The sequence below is a fragment of the Ctenocephalides felis genome, unplaced genomic scaffold (genome assembly GCF_003426905.1).
Source record: "Ctenocephalides felis isolate EL2017-DRISC unplaced genomic scaffold, ASM342690v1 CF-g0.4_SCAFFOLD_00845, whole genome shotgun sequence".
Taxonomy (NCBI): domain Eukaryota; kingdom Metazoa; phylum Arthropoda; class Insecta; order Siphonaptera; family Pulicidae; genus Ctenocephalides; species Ctenocephalides felis.
In genome coordinates, this window is record NW_020536999.1 from 54,509,630 (window position 1) to 54,527,500 (window position 17,871).

Below are 17,871 nucleotides of genomic sequence, written 5' to 3' on the forward strand. Positions count from 1 at the left end.
AAACTGTAGTTAAGTAATTGACTGAAAATCAATCAACTTCCTGAATTTTTTTTTGCTTTGGACCACCACTCAAATGGTCAAATTATTGTTATTGGTCAAAAGATATTGGCCCAACATTGAATTATATAGAGATAATGTTGAGGTAGTATTGCGTCAAAATTGGCATGTTCTATAGACTACTTTAGTAGACTACTATAGATTTTTTTTAGTTCATTTTTTGCATTTATAAACTTTAGATTTTCCTCAATTATAAGTAGTTATCACGCTTAAGAAATGTAATTAAAGAAATCTTCTCCATCTGTAAGTATTAGACTGAAAATCAATCAATTTCCCGTAAATTGGTCAAATGATATTGGCTCAACATTGAATTATATAGAGATAATGTTGAGGTAGTATTGCGTCACAATTAGTACGTTCTAAAGACTGCTTTCGAATTTTTTTTTAAGTTCATTTTTTGCATTTATAAAACTTTAGACTTTCCTCAATTTGCATGAAGCACTATACTGCATAATCTTGGAAAAGTAGTCGCTTAAGAAACGTAAATAAAAAAATCTTCTCCAACTGTAGTTAAGAAATTGACTGCAAATCAATCAATTTCTCGAAAATTGTTTTGGGCCACCACTGTATGATTACGAGGGTTAACGTAATTGGTCAAATGATATTGGCCCTACATTGAATTATATTGAGATAATGTTGAGGTAGTATTGCGTCAACATTGGCACGTGAAAGTCAATTTTAGCAAATACATTGTTTGATTATCATGTCAAAAATAATCGAAGGTGAGCATTTTAATATATCTAATTACCACACATATTTTAAATACTATATACTGAAATAAGTTCATGTTTGTTAAAAATGAAATAAAAAACATTATACGAGAAACTAAAAAACTCAATAAATTTTTGAAGTCTATTCATTCATCATCATTTGTGGACAACTTGCAGAATCAAAATTTTATTGGAACTCTTTTTATTAACATATAATTTATTTCTGTGATTTTAACAAAAATATTTTATGTTATATACTGAAATATTCTAAACAAAATATTTTGCTTAGAATATTTCAGTTCAGATGAATCCTTTTGAATAATTGAACTTTGCATTATTTTACTTACAAATGCTAAAGATTTATTATATTATAATAATAATAAGGTTCATTGAAAAATTTAGCTAAAATCTTATTAAAATAATTTGTTGGATTAATATAATGATTGAAGTAATAATTTTTTGGCACAAAGCAAATTTACCACTAGCACTTCTGATTGAAGGATTATCTGTAGTCAGTAATACCATGAACATTAATTTAGAAATTTTATTTTAGCTAAGAAATCAATACCGGAATTATTTAGAATAGTTTATTAAAAAAATGAATATTATAATAATTTCTTGCACTATATTTCAAACATGAGAACATAAATTCATGATAAAATAAATAAATAAATAAATATATATATATATATATATATATATATATAGTTAGATTTCGAAATTATTGTAAAAAAATATTATTAATTATTATGTATACGTAAATTAATTAATGGCTCTTTGATCCTCCTACTAAAACTGTCTCTGCCATTAATAAATCTGTCAATCGCGTTAAATATCGATTGGCAATAAAACTCGTATTTATTGCATACTATAATTAATGAATTAATATATTTTATTATATCTGTGCTTTATTTATTAGTTTTTTTTTATTATTTGGCGAAATGACGAAATATTAACGACCAAGTTCCTGAATGCATAAAATGTTTTGCACACATCTTAACATTATCAAAACTCTATACCCATATGAATTCATACATAATTTGACACAACCGTTTTTGACGTATATTATAATCATATTTAAATTACGGATAGCACCCTTCAACTTAGGTTTCTATTTTGGAATAGATTATTTTTAGAGCAATTTAATAGTCTTACCATAATATCGCTTTATTTAAATAAGTAACATACACATTAATACTTGCTTTAATGCATCTGTTAAGCTTTTTTTGTTTTTCTAATTCTTTTCGTTGTTAAAAATATATAATTTATTTATATACTAATATATACTAAATAAAACAAACAACGTTCAATGATATCTGTATTTATATTCACATCACAAGAATTTATCACTATAAATCACAAGTAGATTTAGCACCTAATTTATTTAGAAAAAAAGACACATCAATATCGATTGCTAAACTCTTGCTATTAAATTTCTATTGGAATAAAGAAATTTATATTTACGTATTATTCGAGTCTTGATAAATATAAATATAAAGCAATAACGTTTTAGATGTTATGTTAAATACATCATTCATCATACTATTATTATTAGTATTAAATAACAATATTTAATATTGGCAAAGTATGTTTTCATTTCTTAAAGAGCATATAATTGGTAAAGTACTTAATATATTTTATTTCTGAACTTCCACATAAAGATTTATTCAAAGTGTTACTATGTTAACATCTGATTTTTATTAAATGGCAGTGGAAATTATAAATTAAGAACTCTCTATATTCTGCAGAAAATAAATTAAAATTTCAATGTGTACCTAATATTTGGATTTTTTTTAATAAATTGGCAGTGCAAATTATAATTGAGAACACTATATATTGTTTAAAATAATATAGGTAGTAGACTGGGGTCAATAGACATTTACGGAGCTTTTAATAATTATGAGACCGGATTCACACAGTTGCTGTCCAAATGGTCGGATTTTTCTTTGATTTATTAACGTTGGCTGTGGTATTCAAATGCCTGTTATTTGCAATGACTTTTAACTTGAAGGTAATATTGGAGACCCATGGGTCACCATGTTTCACTACGTCGTTCTGACTATCAGATATTCCTTTACCAATTTCTTGAATAGCACTACTATTTCTGGGATTATTTTTACATTATCGCCCTGAAATAAGGGAAATAAAATTTAAAAAAATACATATGTTAAATATAACATTAAGCATTGAAACTCACTTTTATTTCAACATTTAAATTGTCTACATATTTTTTGCGAAAAAAATTAATTTTACGATCTGTTGTGCAAAAATATATGCATATAAAATAAAACTTGACTCAATCACTTTTTACTGACCTTTACTGTAACTGGCACTTTCTTTTAGTACCATCAACGGGTGTTACAACAGTGGTGGTTGTTACACGAGGTAGGGCATGTGTTGTAGTTGATGGCCTATCAAAAGTCTGAACAATTGAATGTTTTGTTGATGATTCTTCAGTTTTTGGAACGGCAGAAGTTTGATATAATTTGTTTTGGGGTAGTTGGCCGCCTTCGGTGCGACCCCCCAGCCGCCACTATGTGGCAACTTCTGCACCTTCCCAATTATGTTCTGGTTGAGTCCAGATGTATCTGCAAAATTGAAACTTTTTTACTTTTACTTACTTTTTTTTGAAAATAAGGCATATTTACAACAGTTAAAACCCTGTATGCTGTATGTAACATTCAAGTATACGGTTTTTACTAAAGTTTACAGATTTATTTATTATAAAAATTTTGTTTTTGTTGAACAGAAATGAGAACTAGGTGTTCCATTTTCATTAGGGTGTACGTATCGCGGGATTTGAATTTTAAAAACTTATCGTTGAAGTTATGGCTTATGGCTCTAAACCATTTGCGCCACGTGCTTCCTATTATTATGAAAGAAAATTAGTAAAAATAATGGATATTAACATTTGTTATGAAAATAATCGTGTATATTATTTTGTATTAATAAGATAGCAATTTAAACATAGACAAATACGTTCGCAAATATTATAATTTTTCAATATGATTATAGAGCTCACAAATGAGCTCATACAGTTGCAACTATTTTAAAACTTTGGAATTTCAAATCGTTTGAATGGTAGAAAGTAATGATAGATTTGAATGATCAGAAATCTCATATTAGTATTGTTATATCTCATATTAACTCAAAAATTTATCAAATCATTTAAATTATTGAAAACTTTGGGGAAGCAACTATACCGTTTGTTACATTAAAGGTAATAGAAAGGTAATAGAAATAGAAAAGTAATATAAAAATACATTCCAATATAATTTAATATGAATTCTTCAATGATTCTAACTCCATCAAAATTTGATTAGAAATTGTACAAAAGATAACATATTATAAATCTTTATCAAATAAGGGCCGCGTGTGATTAATATGACTGAATTCTCGGTATGGTTTCTCTGATCATTGTATAGGGTTGAACTTAAGTAGATATTGACAGTGATAAATGGATATTGCGCTATTAAACACTGCTCGCAACGGTTCACATTAAGGCAATCAAACCTCAAAATTTAACACTATACCTAACCGAGTGAAGATAATTTGACTACACAATATCCGAGGTAGAATGAAGTATAGTCAGATTAAAATATACATCAAAATTTTAATGATTTGAGATGATAAATATCAAAATGAGAATAAAATCAAAATTTGGTATAAAATACAAAAGGAATGATAAAAACCCAATTTTTACTTAAAACCAGTTAATAACAGTGATATATATTAATTATCTGGCAAATATATGAAGTGATCAATTTTTGGGAGCTTGTATCAATATATTATAGGGGCATTATTGAGCTATGATGAAAAATTGATTTACTCGTTATAAATGAAAACTTTTATCCTATTCAACATTGTAGGTTTAAATTAGTCTTCCAGTGAGCTGTTGTACGTTAAATTTTGTATTGGCTTACTATATTACATTATGCATTGATGAAATGTAAATTGATGGTTAATTAAGTATTTTAATTGCTTTTTTTATAGTTTTACCCGGTTTGTGTCATGCTGCAGAAAGCGTTATAATATCGTCCAGGGCTTCTGCAATAGCTCCAACCAGGACAACGACATCGGAAGAGCGTTTGGAACTCCTCCTTGCAAACTTCGTTCCACCAGCAAGTACGCTTGAAATGTTTAAGTGACCCATCAAGGTAATTTTAATTTAAATTAATATATTATTTATAATATACAATAACTTAGTTTATTGGGATGATTTTATGAACTGCAATATTTGATTATTATACAGTTTGCTTATCATAGTTTACGGCCAGTTAAATTTCATCAATTGCGAAAAAGATATCTTTGAATTAGTTGAAAGTTTGAATTTACAATCATAAATTGAAGTCGGTTATATTTATTTATTAATAGTTATTAAAAATTTGGGCTCTCCATTATTCACGTGATCGATTTTTAGGCAGTTTGAACCCATCCCTCCCCCTGGTGATATTTAAATTTAGCTCTATCACCCAACATCACGCGAATATTTAGTATGAACCTGGAAAAAACCGTAGCATTTTTTTTTTGAAAAATTTGGGATTACCCTTTCTCGACGTCATATTTCGTGATTAATGAATGCTTCCTTATTACTATATGTAACGTCTGTTTTAAAAAGTAAAAATTAAATATTTATAGTTTGAACAACTCTAAGTTTTTCAAATACAGACGCAATAAAATAGAACAATATAATTTTAATTTCTATATTTGGAAAAATCAAGCCCAGGTCATTTGACCATCAAATACTTAAAATTAATTTTATGTAATTGAAAATTAATTTTATTTATAACATACATTCAATATTATTCAATCATTTATAAATGAAGTTGATCAAATAAGAATATGAATTAAATAATAAAATTTCATAAAAGTTTGACATATAAAATTAATGTAACATTAATATTTTATCTGTGATTTTCAATAACACTTTAGTATGCTTTATAATACCCTACTATTCATAATATCTCTATAACCTACAATTTTATCTCTGTGAAAAATGTATGTTTTGCTTACTATTTATAAAACAATTTGCTTACTATTTGAAACAAATTGTTTAAGAAAATCGCCAATTATAAAATTTTAAGCCATCGCGTACAAAATTAATTTATTTATTGCTATATGACAATAGCCATGTATTAAATTTTTTTCACAATATTATCTAAGTTAATTTATTGATTTTTTTCTTGAAATCAAAATGAATATTTTCTGATACCCTTTTCCATGATTTATTTTGCATTAATTGCCCAAATACTTACGTCAGTCAAGTATCCCTTCACAGATTCATCCGAGTAACTCCTCTTGACTAAAAAACGCGTATGAATGGGGAAAAACAGTGACGCAAGTAGACATAACTGGAAAGTCATTAACACAAATAGTTCATTGGTTATCAAAATCAGTTTAATTCACGTAAACTAACCTTAATCATTTTGCTTGTGGTGCTTTGATTTCGTTATATTTACAGTAGGAATTGCGCATTTGACATAAGTCTATATTTTCGCAATTGAGATGTGGAGCATGCGCTTTCCGTTTTGTTGGAGATCCTATTGTGTGCAATTTTTGAATATAGGCAAAGAAACTTTCATTTGAAAAATAAAAATAAGATTATTTGTTTAATTCTTTTAACTTTTTTAATACAACGATATGAAAAATCTTATTAGAGTCGAACGTTCGCTTATCTGTCCGACTGCCACAATCTTTCATTCTAATATTAACTTTAGTGAATCTTGGATAGTAATCGCAATATGTAGTGCCATTTAATTCCTCTTAAAAGTAAAAAAAATAATTTAAACGGTCAGTTATGTTGATTAAAATTTAAAGCTTGTAAGAATTTTGTTTGAAAAAGATTAAATTTAAAAAATCGAATATTTCGAAGAAAAAGAAAACAGTGTGATTAGTTTTTGATCTCTGGTTTAAACCTGTTGCTTCGGCACTTCTGCTAAGAATTTCTCGTTATTTACAAGAAGCTTTAATTGCAGCAGTTTGCTAGTACTAATTGTATTAGCAATGATATTTTTTAAGATAATAATTTATAATAACTTTTTAAATTCGATTTGTGAAATTGTTATTAGCACGACAAATTTCTCTACTTCAATCTATACTCAATTTTAAACTAGGGTTCACATTTTATTATTTTAAAGTAAAAATTTTTGTTTATTATATTATATACTAAAATTGATCTAATAAATAAAAATACCAATCATTAGAAATATCCTATTATATTAAATTATTTGTATCTATAACAATATATCATAATGTTATAATTAACTCTAAAAATAAAGCAAAATAAATAATGTTCATATTATTTCACCCATGATAATGATAACAGTAGTTATTAAAAATTATTTCGAGCATGATTTTGAGTTTTTAAAAATTAAAACGGAGCAGGTATAATATATTGAGTTAGTGATGCTATTTTATTAACTTTATTTATTTTGTCAATTATTTATATTTATATTATAAGGGGCGTAACAGTTTTGCACTATCAACTATGATATATACTGTATATATATACATATATACTATATACTATATTTCAATTATTATACACAACAAGATAACACTAAATTCTAAGTATTATAACTTGGCACTGATATAAATACTACCCATAAAAACATTTAATAAATAACTGGTATAAATTAATTATTTTTACAAAGACTTAACACAGCAGTCAATCATCCATCATGCAATCTACAATTAACATGTAACCTGACTAATAATGACTAAATCGCTTCTAATTGAGAAAAGTCATCAAAGTGTTTTAAATATAATATGCTGCAATAAACATAAGCTTAAGATTTTAACTTCAAAGTGATTCTACATCATAACGGCCCTATTATTAGAACAAAAATGATTCTTACTGATAAATAGAAACATTATAATTGTAATATTGTTTAAACAGCCTAGCTTTGAACTATATTACTTCAAATCATATTGACCTCTTTGAAACAGTTTTCCTAGCGCCGATATTCTATCATTGCGGGCGCATTTTAATCTATTCAATTATCTTATTAATCTATTTAGTTATTTAGGTACTCAAATACCAAATTTTTGAATAAAAATACTACATCTCTATTTATTTTACATATAACTATTACTGGGTTTTCTTTTGTGGTTTATAGAACTTGATCTTTTCTCCATATTTCCAATATTGGGTATCACATTTTCTTCTATGTTCAAATCGTCATCATTATGATTTTTTTCATCCTTCTCTTGTCTGTGAATTAGATGCAATTTAATTTATATAACTATAAATAACATCTTTATATTACAAATAAATTGAATTAAGATATTTTCGATATTTTATCGATTCAAATAATTTAAATTCATAATATAATATTAATAATTACTTTAGCATATTCAATTATACTTTATGACATTACATTATCTCACTTACGTATATTTATTTGAAGACCAGAATAAACTCTTTGGACAAGCTTTATAATAAGGCCAACATTCAGTTTGGCCCTGATTTCCGGCGCCTGTACTTTCTGCCTCCACATATTCTTGAAGGTAGTCAGAATATGGTGATTTACTTGCACTGAAATAATAATTCAGTGTTGTTTGTCAATATTTACGAAACATATGTTTGAGCATAAAAGTAATTTCTATTTGATTTCGTTAATTCAAACGTAAAATTTTAAAGGTGTCAAATTATAGTAGGTCAATAAACAACTATTGGCGGCAAAGAAAAAGAAAACTTACGAATGCAAAACACAATACAATTTCTGCGTGCGTACATGAGAAACATGTAATTAAGAGTACTAAGGTAAAAAAAATGATTCAGTAGGCAAATGGTACAAACATCTCATAATTACCTACATACTTTAAGCACTTGTCGCGTGATTTAATTACAGAATCGTTTCAGGCAAAGAAGTGTCACGAATATCAATAGTCGAAAGTGTTACACATAGTAATCAAACACATCGGGATTATTGAATAATGTGAAAATTGTCTATATAGAGCGTGACACGCGATTATCCTTACAATAGAGGTTCACGTTCTAGGAAAACGTTAATGAACGTTAATATGTTAAAACTTTGTTTGTTGGATTTTTCCAAGAATATTTCTATATTGGTCACTGCTCCAGTTTAAGACAATTGGTCAAAATATGTAAATAAAATTTTAGTTATATTATCTCTCACCTTAAAAATAATCGGAGCATCTCTCCTATCAATCCAAGCCTCTTCATAGGTCTAGCATGGACCTCACAAATCGCCCTGAGTAAGCAGGCTTTACCGTCCATGCCAAACGAACTCAAAAGATCTTCTAAGGCCGCGTAAAGTATTACTCTACAAATACATTTGATTTAGAAAACGTTTTATTGCAGACATTTATTTTTTCCTTAAGTATTGAAAATTATTTACCTTTCACCTCCGTGAAACGCATGTCGAATTTCTTCGGGCAGACTAGGTGGAGATCGCCGACTACGCCTGTGGGTAATGTACCTTCCAACGTAGTCTGCTAGCATACTACCTGCTGCACGGCCCATTGAACGGGCTAGAACTGGTGGAAGAACACCGTAGGGATTTTCGTTGTCCGTCAAGCCAAGTTTGTCGAAATCGACTAAAATAATAGATTTATGCTTCAGAAAAAATGTCTCTAGCGACAGCCATATATCTTATATTGGGTCGCATTGAACTATTTTTTATTTTACAAGCATCTTCGGTACAATTTTCATGTCTAGTTGAGGGCGAATGAAGAACTGATAATAATATCGATAGCTAGAATTTATTACTTTGGATCGTTATACTGGGGTATCGAAGAATTCAACGTCAACGCCAAAACGGTGATAGTATATTGACTGTAACTGTCATAAAAAAATAGAAAAAACTAGCTGTAAGTGGAATTCTGTCTTAAGACATTAAGGCATCGTGCCTTAAGGCAAATTGCTGGAACTTCCCGTACCAATTTTTTTTTTCAAAAAACGATTAACATTTTTGAAAAAAATTTACTTCAAAAAAAAAGATTTTTGAGAAACTATAAATTGGACCAAAAATTACTTTCTTTTGAAAAAAAAATTTTTTTTAAAAAAAAAAAAATATTTTAATTTTTTTTTTTGAAAAAAAAATTTTTTTCTTTATTTTGACATATTTTGGAAGATCTAAACTTTTTTTCAAAGCAATCGTACTGCTTTAACTGCATAAAGACGAAGTATCAAAGCGCGTAAGCGCCGCGTCGCCGTATAACGCGTAAACGTTGGTACGGAACCCATAGGACTGTAAACCAAATTCATACTTATTGTTAAAATCTCTATAAAATATCTGATAATTTGATGTGCATAAGTCTAATGATCATTTTTGACCGCCAAATGGCATTTTTTTTTACTTTTTTCATTAGATCTCCGAAACCGCTAGACCTGCCTTTATGAAAATTTGATCGGTTCTTCACCTTGTCAATATAAGTAAAATGTTTTTTGAATTATTAAAGTCGGACGCTCCGTTCTCTTAAAAACTGAGTTACCGTTTTCGGCACTTTTTGCCCCGTATCTTCGGAACGGCTAGACCTCCTTGCGCCAAAAACTAATCAGCACGTCTCCTTATCAATACGAATCGAATGTTTTTTGAATTATTCAAATCGGTTGATCCGTGTTCCCGAAATCGTCGACGAAAATTTGTATCCGCACATACATACACACACGCACATACATACATACATACATACACACACACACACACACGGCTGGCTAACTGCATGGGACCACGAACCCGAAAACGACGAGTCCTGCTTGAGGTAGTCCATTCTGTACTGCTATACGGAGCAGAGATATGGGCGGATATCCTCAAGCAAAAGACTTATCGGCGCAAAATAGCGGCAGTGAAAAGACGAGGAGCTCTGAGAGTTACCTGTGCCTATCGCACGGTCTCAGAAGCAGCCGTGCTGGTAATAGCAGGAGCCACACCGATTGACTTGCTAGCTTTCGAGAGAGTGAAACTCCACGACGCTAAATTAGGTGGCGACAATTCCAGAGAAACAAGGTCGAGAATTAAAAATGAAACGTTACAAGAGTGGCAAAATCGGTGGACGTCAGGAGAGACGGGCAGATGGACGGCGCGCTTGATTCCGGACATTAGCGTCTGGCTCTCTCGAAAATACGGCGACACAAATTTTTTTCTAACCCAGCTACTGACAGGACATGGACAGTTTAATGCCTATCTTTTTAAGATGGGCTTGCATAGCACGCCAATGTGCAAATACTGTCCATATAAAATAGACGACGCTGAGCACACGTTCTTTGAATGTGCTAGGTGGAAGGATTATCGCAACAACGCCGAGCATATTATAGGCACCAGGCTCACCCCCTCAAGTCTTGTGACCTACATGATGAAACAAGAAGAAAACTGGTCAGCTGTAGCAGCTTATGCACAGCATCTTTTGAAGGCTAAAATCGGAGAAAGGGATCAGTAGTCGTAAACAAGCGTCGCAAGGCGCAGCACGGACTGGATTGATGTAATGCTAACGCGGTTCCAATCCAGTCCTCCCCGTACCATCTGCGGGGAGAGGGGAGAGGAGTGTTTTTTTTAGTGGGTAAAAATCTCCACACGGCCGTCCATCTTTGTCTGCTGTAGGATGGACAGCGGAGTATCAACGATGGCGGTGTCTTATGAAGATTTTTTTTCGCACCTCTATAAAAAAAAAAAACACACACACACACACACATACATCCATTTTTTCTAAGGTATGCCAAAATGTTCAGAAACCTTTGAAACGTAAAGATATATAAAAATTTTCATTTTCGATTTTTTTGCGATTACTATAACTTGCCCTACGGGAAGTTAAAAATTCCACATAGTTTGAAAATTATGTGTTTTTAAGTGCATTTTAGAGCTTTCGTCAAATTGTCACCTCTTATTGTTTGCTCCAAGTTTTCAAGAATTTTACAATCCTTATTAAATGCGCCAACTTTTTGATGGAACACTTTAGTACATTTTTGTAAATGACGGTTTCTAAAAGTCGAGTAGTTTTGAAAATTTTAAATTCATAATTTAACAAAAAGATTTACTTCTTGAAAACTTGAAGCAAATGTGTAATTATTCTTAACTCTGGTCCTAGGTATGTTATTCATGTATGCGGTTCCAAGCTTAAAGAAACTAAAACAATGAAAAGTAATTACAATAACCGAAAAATGGTTGCTGTTTGGCCAAAGCTCTGGGTTATTTAAAAGCTCATAATTTTTAAACTGAGATTTTTCAACTTCCCGTAGGGCAAGTTATAGTAATCGCAAAAAAATCGAAAATGAAAATGTTTATATATCTTTACGTTTCAAAGGTTTCTGAATATTTTGGCATACCTTAGAAAAAATTGATGTATGTGTGTGTATGTGTATGTTTGTGTGCGTGTGTGTATGTGTGTGCGGATATAAATTTTCGTCGACGATTTCGGGAACACGGATAAAGCGATTTGAATAATTCAAAAAACATTCGATTTGTATTGATAAGGAGACGTACTGATTAGTTTTTGGCGAAGGCAAGTCTAGCCGTTCCGAAGATACGGGGCAAAAAGTGTCAAAAAGGGTAACTCAGTTTTTAGAGAACAGAGCGTTTGATTTGAATAATTCAAAAAACATTTATTTGAATTGACAAGATGAAGAATTGATCAAATTTTCATGAAGGTCTAGCGGTTTCAGAGATCTAATGAAAAAAGTAAAAAAAGATGCCATTTGGCGGTCAAAAATGATCATTAGACATATGCACATCAAATTATCAGATATTTTATAGAGATTTTAACAATAAGTATAAATTTTGTTTAAATTCCTATGGGTTCCGTACCAATGTTTATCAGTTAGACGGCAACGCGGCGCTTACGCGCTTTGACAATTTGTCTCTATGCAGTTAAAGCAATACGATTGCTTTGAAAAAAAGTTCAAAATTTCTAAAATATGTCAAAATAAAGAAAACATTTTTTTAAAAAAAAAGGAATTTTTTGTCAAATTTATAGTTTCTCAAAAATCTAATTTTTTCGAAATAATTTTTTTTCAAAAATGTTAATCGTTTTTAAAAAAGTTATAGTTTTTGGTACCAGAAGTTCCGGCTATTTGCCTTAAAGCACGATGCCATGCGCCCCTCTAGTTTTCTCATTTTTTCATGATAGTTATGATCGGTGCTATCATTCCATTACGGCTTGACATTGAGTTCTGGGACACCCTGTATATGGCTATAACTCAGCCGAACCAAAATATTATAATAGTGAAAGAGGAGTTGACGGGTCATGATACTAACCACAAGTTCACATTTGGATCAAAATTCAATATTCTTATAGTAAATGAACAAATCTATTATTTGTAGACAAATTCATGCAAATAGAAAGAAAAAAAACTAGAAAAGTATTGATGTTATTTCATTTTAATTATTATTTCAATAATATCTTACACTAATAAAATTATTATTGATAACTATAACACTTACTTGTGAATGGCAAACTGATTGACAAATTGGAATGAAACCCATCCGGCGGGTATCGCACGAACGGCAAACCCAACGAGGGTGTGATCACCAGCGCCGTGCCCGGCGGCAGGGCTAGTCTTCCGTCTTCGGTAACCCACAACAGCCTTTTCTGACGATGGTGCGACTCCGTACGCTGCTCGGCCTGGGCAGGACACGTCCGGGGCAGACATAGTACCACCAGTGACAGAAGCAATATGGAAAGCTTGATACACATCTGACACCTAAATCACCGGAGAAACGTTGATAGTTAGAAGTATTTCAAGCATAATAGTAGTCCAGTCATTTGGTGCAAAAAAAGGCTGTTGCCGGTACAGTACTCCGGGAATTCTGAAAATTGGTAATCTTATAGATTTTAATGTGCTCTTTACGAAAATCAACTTTGCCACCTCAAATTTAAACGGTAAGTTGCCGCCATGTTGGAAAAATGGCGTCAAACAACAGCTTTTTTAAAATATCTCCTTTCTGGCTGATTCTACGATAAAAGTATTTATGTACGAATTAAACTAGATAAAATTTCCTACAATTCCTTAGAGAACCGTTTTTTTGTAAAATTGATAGTTTGAGAGTACGGCCGCCTCAAAGTCTTTGCTGCTCTCGCCGTACTATCAAATCTCTCCATATATGATAGCACTTCGAACTTAACCATATTCTCTCTAATAATTAATATTTTCAATGTTAAATTAAGCGAATAAGATCTAGAAATAAAATAATTCAAATATTTTTCGTTTTTTTTGCTGATTTTTTAACACTTCAATGGCAAAGTAGCTATAAGTAAGTAGCTTGAAGTGTTAAAAAAACAGCAAAAAAGCAGACTCGAGAATACCCTCAGGGTAGTCCTCATTCAAAGGCCGAAACATATCGCAATTATGACACCGTATTTTAATGAATGCACTTTATAAAGCAAACGGAACATTAGCATCAGATATTAATGACGTCCTGTGCATTCGCCCAGAAATGGACTCCTAAAAAATTCAAAAATGTATAACTTTGCTGATACAAATTCTCTGCAGAGCTTTCAGCTCATTTAATATGGTCTGATTAACATATCAAATTCTTTACCTAACGACATAAAGACCTAAACACTTGTTCAAAAATTGAAACAACGTGTTGTAAATCTTATCTCTACAAGGTATTCGCTCTATTTATTTAGTACCCATTAACAAGGTGTCGGAATGATGTATGCTTCAATGCAAGCGATCTATTAAAATTTAATGTGTTCGGTGATATAATTTCGTTTCTGAACCAGTTTGTCGCTAACGGGTTGATGTGCGACATATGTAAAACGATCGAGTTAAAATAAAAAAGGCCGAAAATAAAAAAGTTGAATATATATCGAACATACATTATTCATGCAACTGTTATTAAATGCCAATTACAAGTGTAATGATCATGTTAATTATCAATCAGCTGTGTGCATAAGATATCGTCATTAATTAACGTACATTTTTATAATCCTGAATCTGTAACTAAAAGAATTAATTTGTTTATTTAATATATCAGATTTGAACAGGGATTTCAAACCGATCGGTTTCAATAAGATTCGATTTTTTTTTCATTATATGACGTGATGAACGAATAATCAAAAATTTCAATAAATATTATTATTGTTTTTTTTATTCTCTCTTATATTTACAACTGTCCAATTAAGGACATTTAATAAATTTGTGGAATTTACAATTGTCGGCCGTGAAGGGACATTGTATACTAAAGGGGCATGTTGGAAAAACAACTCCATAGTTGTTCTCCCATTCGATATAATATTCACAATATTTTATTGATGATTATATAATTTTAACTATTTACTTATAAAATAATTTCTTATAAATAATGACTAAGTTATTTCAAATTTTTTATCAGGAGAGTTGATGACTTAAATCCAGTGAAAAAATAATTTTTTTTCAAAAGCAAATTCCTAATTGTTTCTAATTGGAATTGGCGCTTTTAATTTTGCTGTCATTAGTCTAAACGCCTTTATGAGGAATTCAAACTTATCGGTAAAGAGTTCTTTTACTAAAATCAATTGTATGGAATGATATAATACGATGTTTCATTTTATTGATGCAATTTATATCAACACAATAAGTGCACACTGAGGTTAAGATTTAATTGAGATGGCTCCCACCAACCAGATATTTTTACTACTACTGCAAATTTTTGAAAACTTATATAACGAATATGATAATAATTCCTAGATATAATCAATACCATTGTATCAATACCATACCTACTAAGTAAAATAGCTGTTGAAACTGATTACATGTCTGTATGTAATTCTATATATTGGACATTTACATCTAATATGAAGCGCTTCTCGATATATAGCCTCAAGATAGAGAACGATGCATATTATTGCTTATTGCACCAATAATACATATATCAAGGTAATACTTAATTATTAATGATAGAAAACATGTATTATTAAATAGAATTAACTGTTTTAATCTTGTATCGTTGTTTAATGTTGCATTAGGATCCCAATAAATATAGACAGAACTAGTGGGGTGCATGGCATCGTGCCTTAAGGCAAATTGCTGGAACTTCCTGTACCGTAATTAAAAATCTTGGTACGAAACCCAAAAAAAATTACACAGAATGTGTACATATTATTAAAATCTCTATAAAATATCTGATAATCTGATGTACATAAGTCCAATAAACATTTTGACCGCCAAATGACATTTTTTAACTTATTTTTATTGAGAGTCCATAACCGCTGGATCTGCCTTCCCAAAAAATTAATCAGTTCTTCATTTTGTCAATACGAGTAAAATGTTCTTTGAATTATTAAAATCGGACACTCTGTTCTCTTAAATACTGAGTTACCGTTTTGGCACTTTTTGCTTCGTATCTTCGGAACGGCTACACCTACACCGAACGGATACAAATTTTTGTCGACGATTTTGGGAACACCGATCAACCGATTTAAATAAATAAAAAACATTTGATTCGTATTGATAAGGAGACGTGCTGATTAGTTGCCTGTCTGCGCCAAAAACTAATCAGCACGTCTCCTTATCAATACGAATCGAATGTTTTTTGAATTGTTCAAATCGGTTGATCGGTGTTCTCGAAATTGTCGACAAAATTTGTATCCGCACACACACACACACATATACATCCATTTTTTCTAAGGTATACCAAAATATTTAGAAAACTTTGAAACGTAAAAATATATAAAATTTTCATTTTCGATTACTATAACTTATCCTACGGAAAATTAACAAGAGATTCGACTTGTTATCTGAAGTAATTTGAAAGTCAAAGTTTTAGTAAGTAAAGTGATCCGAGGAGTATGTCAGTTTTTGGTAAATAAAAATTATTAAAGTTTGTGTTTGTTTTAGTTTCACTAAAATTTATTTTAGTAAAAAGCAACTGTTAATACTATTTACCGATAAGTTTAAATTTACTTTTGGCGGTATTTATGTAATGTATGTAATAAAGTGCAGTTCAGTTATAATGCTTTTTGTGCAGTTTTGCAAGTTCAAATTTACATGCAGTAAAATATGCAAATGATTTTGTGTTATGCTAAACCTCATACGGAGCAATGTTCATCTATTAGTTCGCGCTTATCGTTATGTCAGACTCAAAGCATGAATAAATCTAAAAGTCAATATTCAAATTATTCTAAGCAATCATTGGACGGAATTCCGACCGTCAATTGGTCTAATTTCTCACTAATAAACACAGATTTTTTATGATATTAATCAGTTTTAAGTAGTGGCCATGCCTTAGATTGCATTCCGAATGACTGCATCCACGTGCGTCGCGTCCGTTAGTTAGGCTAGCACAGTGATCTAGTTCAAATTAACATCGGTACAAACACTTGGGGAAACGGGGAAGAGATCCGTTGTTGTCCCTTGGAAACACATCCGCACCACCCGCGTCACGTTTATGTCGGAGAAAATTAATAACTATTAACTATTAACTGGATAAGGTTTCAGTGAATTAAAAATGCAAGTAGTGATGAAATACGAGCACAAGGCGGATGGTTATCAGATTTCATTGACTAGCAAAACCCTTTTTCAATACTAATTTATAAAATTGATATTTCTCGCTATTAATAAAGGCTCTCGTGGGTAAGCGGCAAGAGCTACTGGTCCTGAACCAGAGGTCTTGGGTTCAATTCCGCTTTGAGGAGTCTCGGTTTGTACTTAAAAATATAGATAGCAATATGTTTTCATGTGAAAATAGCCCTCATCCGGTATTGTGTAAGCGAAGAAAATGGTATAGGTAACTATTAACATGAGTACTGGATGAGGTTTCAGTGAATTAAAAAATGCAAGTAGTGATGAAATACGAGCACAGGCGGATGGTTATCAATTCATTGACTAGCAAAACGTTTTTCAATACTAATTTATTAAAAATATTTCTCGCTATTAATAAAGGGCTCACTCGTGGGGTAAGTGGCAAGAGCCACTGGTCCTATAGACAGGTCCTGGATTCGATCGCCCTTTGAGGAGTCTCGGTTTGTACTTGGGAATATAGATAGCAATATGTTTTCATGTGAAAATAGCCCTCATCTGGTATTCTGTAAGCAAAAAAGTGGTATAATTAACTATTAACACGAGTACTGGATGAGGTTTCAGTGAATAAAAAATGCAAGTAGTGATGAAATACGAGCATAAGGCGGATAGATGGTCATCACATTACACTGACTAGCAAAA

The 17,871-nt window shown here is 30.9% G+C and overlaps 2 protein-coding genes across 2 annotated transcripts; both read right to left on the minus strand.

Moving 5' to 3' along the window:
• Positions 1–3,243: 3,243 nt before the first annotated feature.
• LOC113385841 lies at positions 3,244–6,192 on the minus strand. The gene is made up of 4 exons (XM_026623673.1): positions 6,184–6,192; positions 6,023–6,118; positions 4,767–4,897; positions 3,244–3,355 (listed from the first exon to the last, which is right to left on the minus strand). The coding sequence occupies exons 1-4, from the start codon at positions 6,190–6,192 to the stop codon at positions 3,301–3,303; spliced, it is 291 nt and encodes a 96-aa protein (XP_026479458.1). The 3' UTR covers positions 3,244–3,300.
• Positions 6,193–7,826: 1,634 nt separating this feature from the next.
• Positions 7,827–13,421, minus strand: LOC113385849. The gene is made up of 5 exons (XM_026623679.1): positions 13,169–13,421; positions 9,131–9,329; positions 8,909–9,055; positions 8,161–8,304; positions 7,827–7,980 (listed from the first exon to the last, which is right to left on the minus strand). Exons 1-5 carry the CDS (start codon positions 13,419–13,421, stop codon positions 7,845–7,847), a joined length of 879 nt encoding a protein of 292 aa, XP_026479464.1. The 3' UTR covers positions 7,827–7,844.
• Between the last annotated feature and the right edge of the window lie 4,450 nt (positions 13,422–17,871).

Excerpts from the sequence above, each read along its gene's own strand:
- LOC113385841 (XM_026623673.1), bottom strand. Across the intron at positions 4,898-6,022 it reads TGAAGGGATACTTGACTGAC|CGTACTTGCTGGTGGAACGA; the intron begins GTAAGTATTTGG and ends AAACATTTCAAG. Across the intron at positions 3,356-4,766 it reads TGCAGCATGACACAAACCGG|ATACATCTGGACTCAACCAG; the intron begins GTAAAACTATAA and ends TCAATTTTGCAG.
- LOC113385849 (XM_026623679.1), bottom strand. The coding sequence starts at position 13,421 with ATGTGTATCAAGCTTTCCATATTGCTTCTGTCACTGGTGGTACTATGT. Across the intron at positions 9,330-13,168 it reads AATCAGTTTGCCATTCACAA|TCGATTTCGACAAACTTGGC; the intron begins GTAAGTGTTATA and ends CTATTATTTTAG. Across the intron at positions 7,981-8,160 it reads TGGTCTTCAAATAAATATAC|ACAAGAGAAGGATGAAAAAA; the intron begins GTAAGTGAGATA and ends TCTAATTCACAG.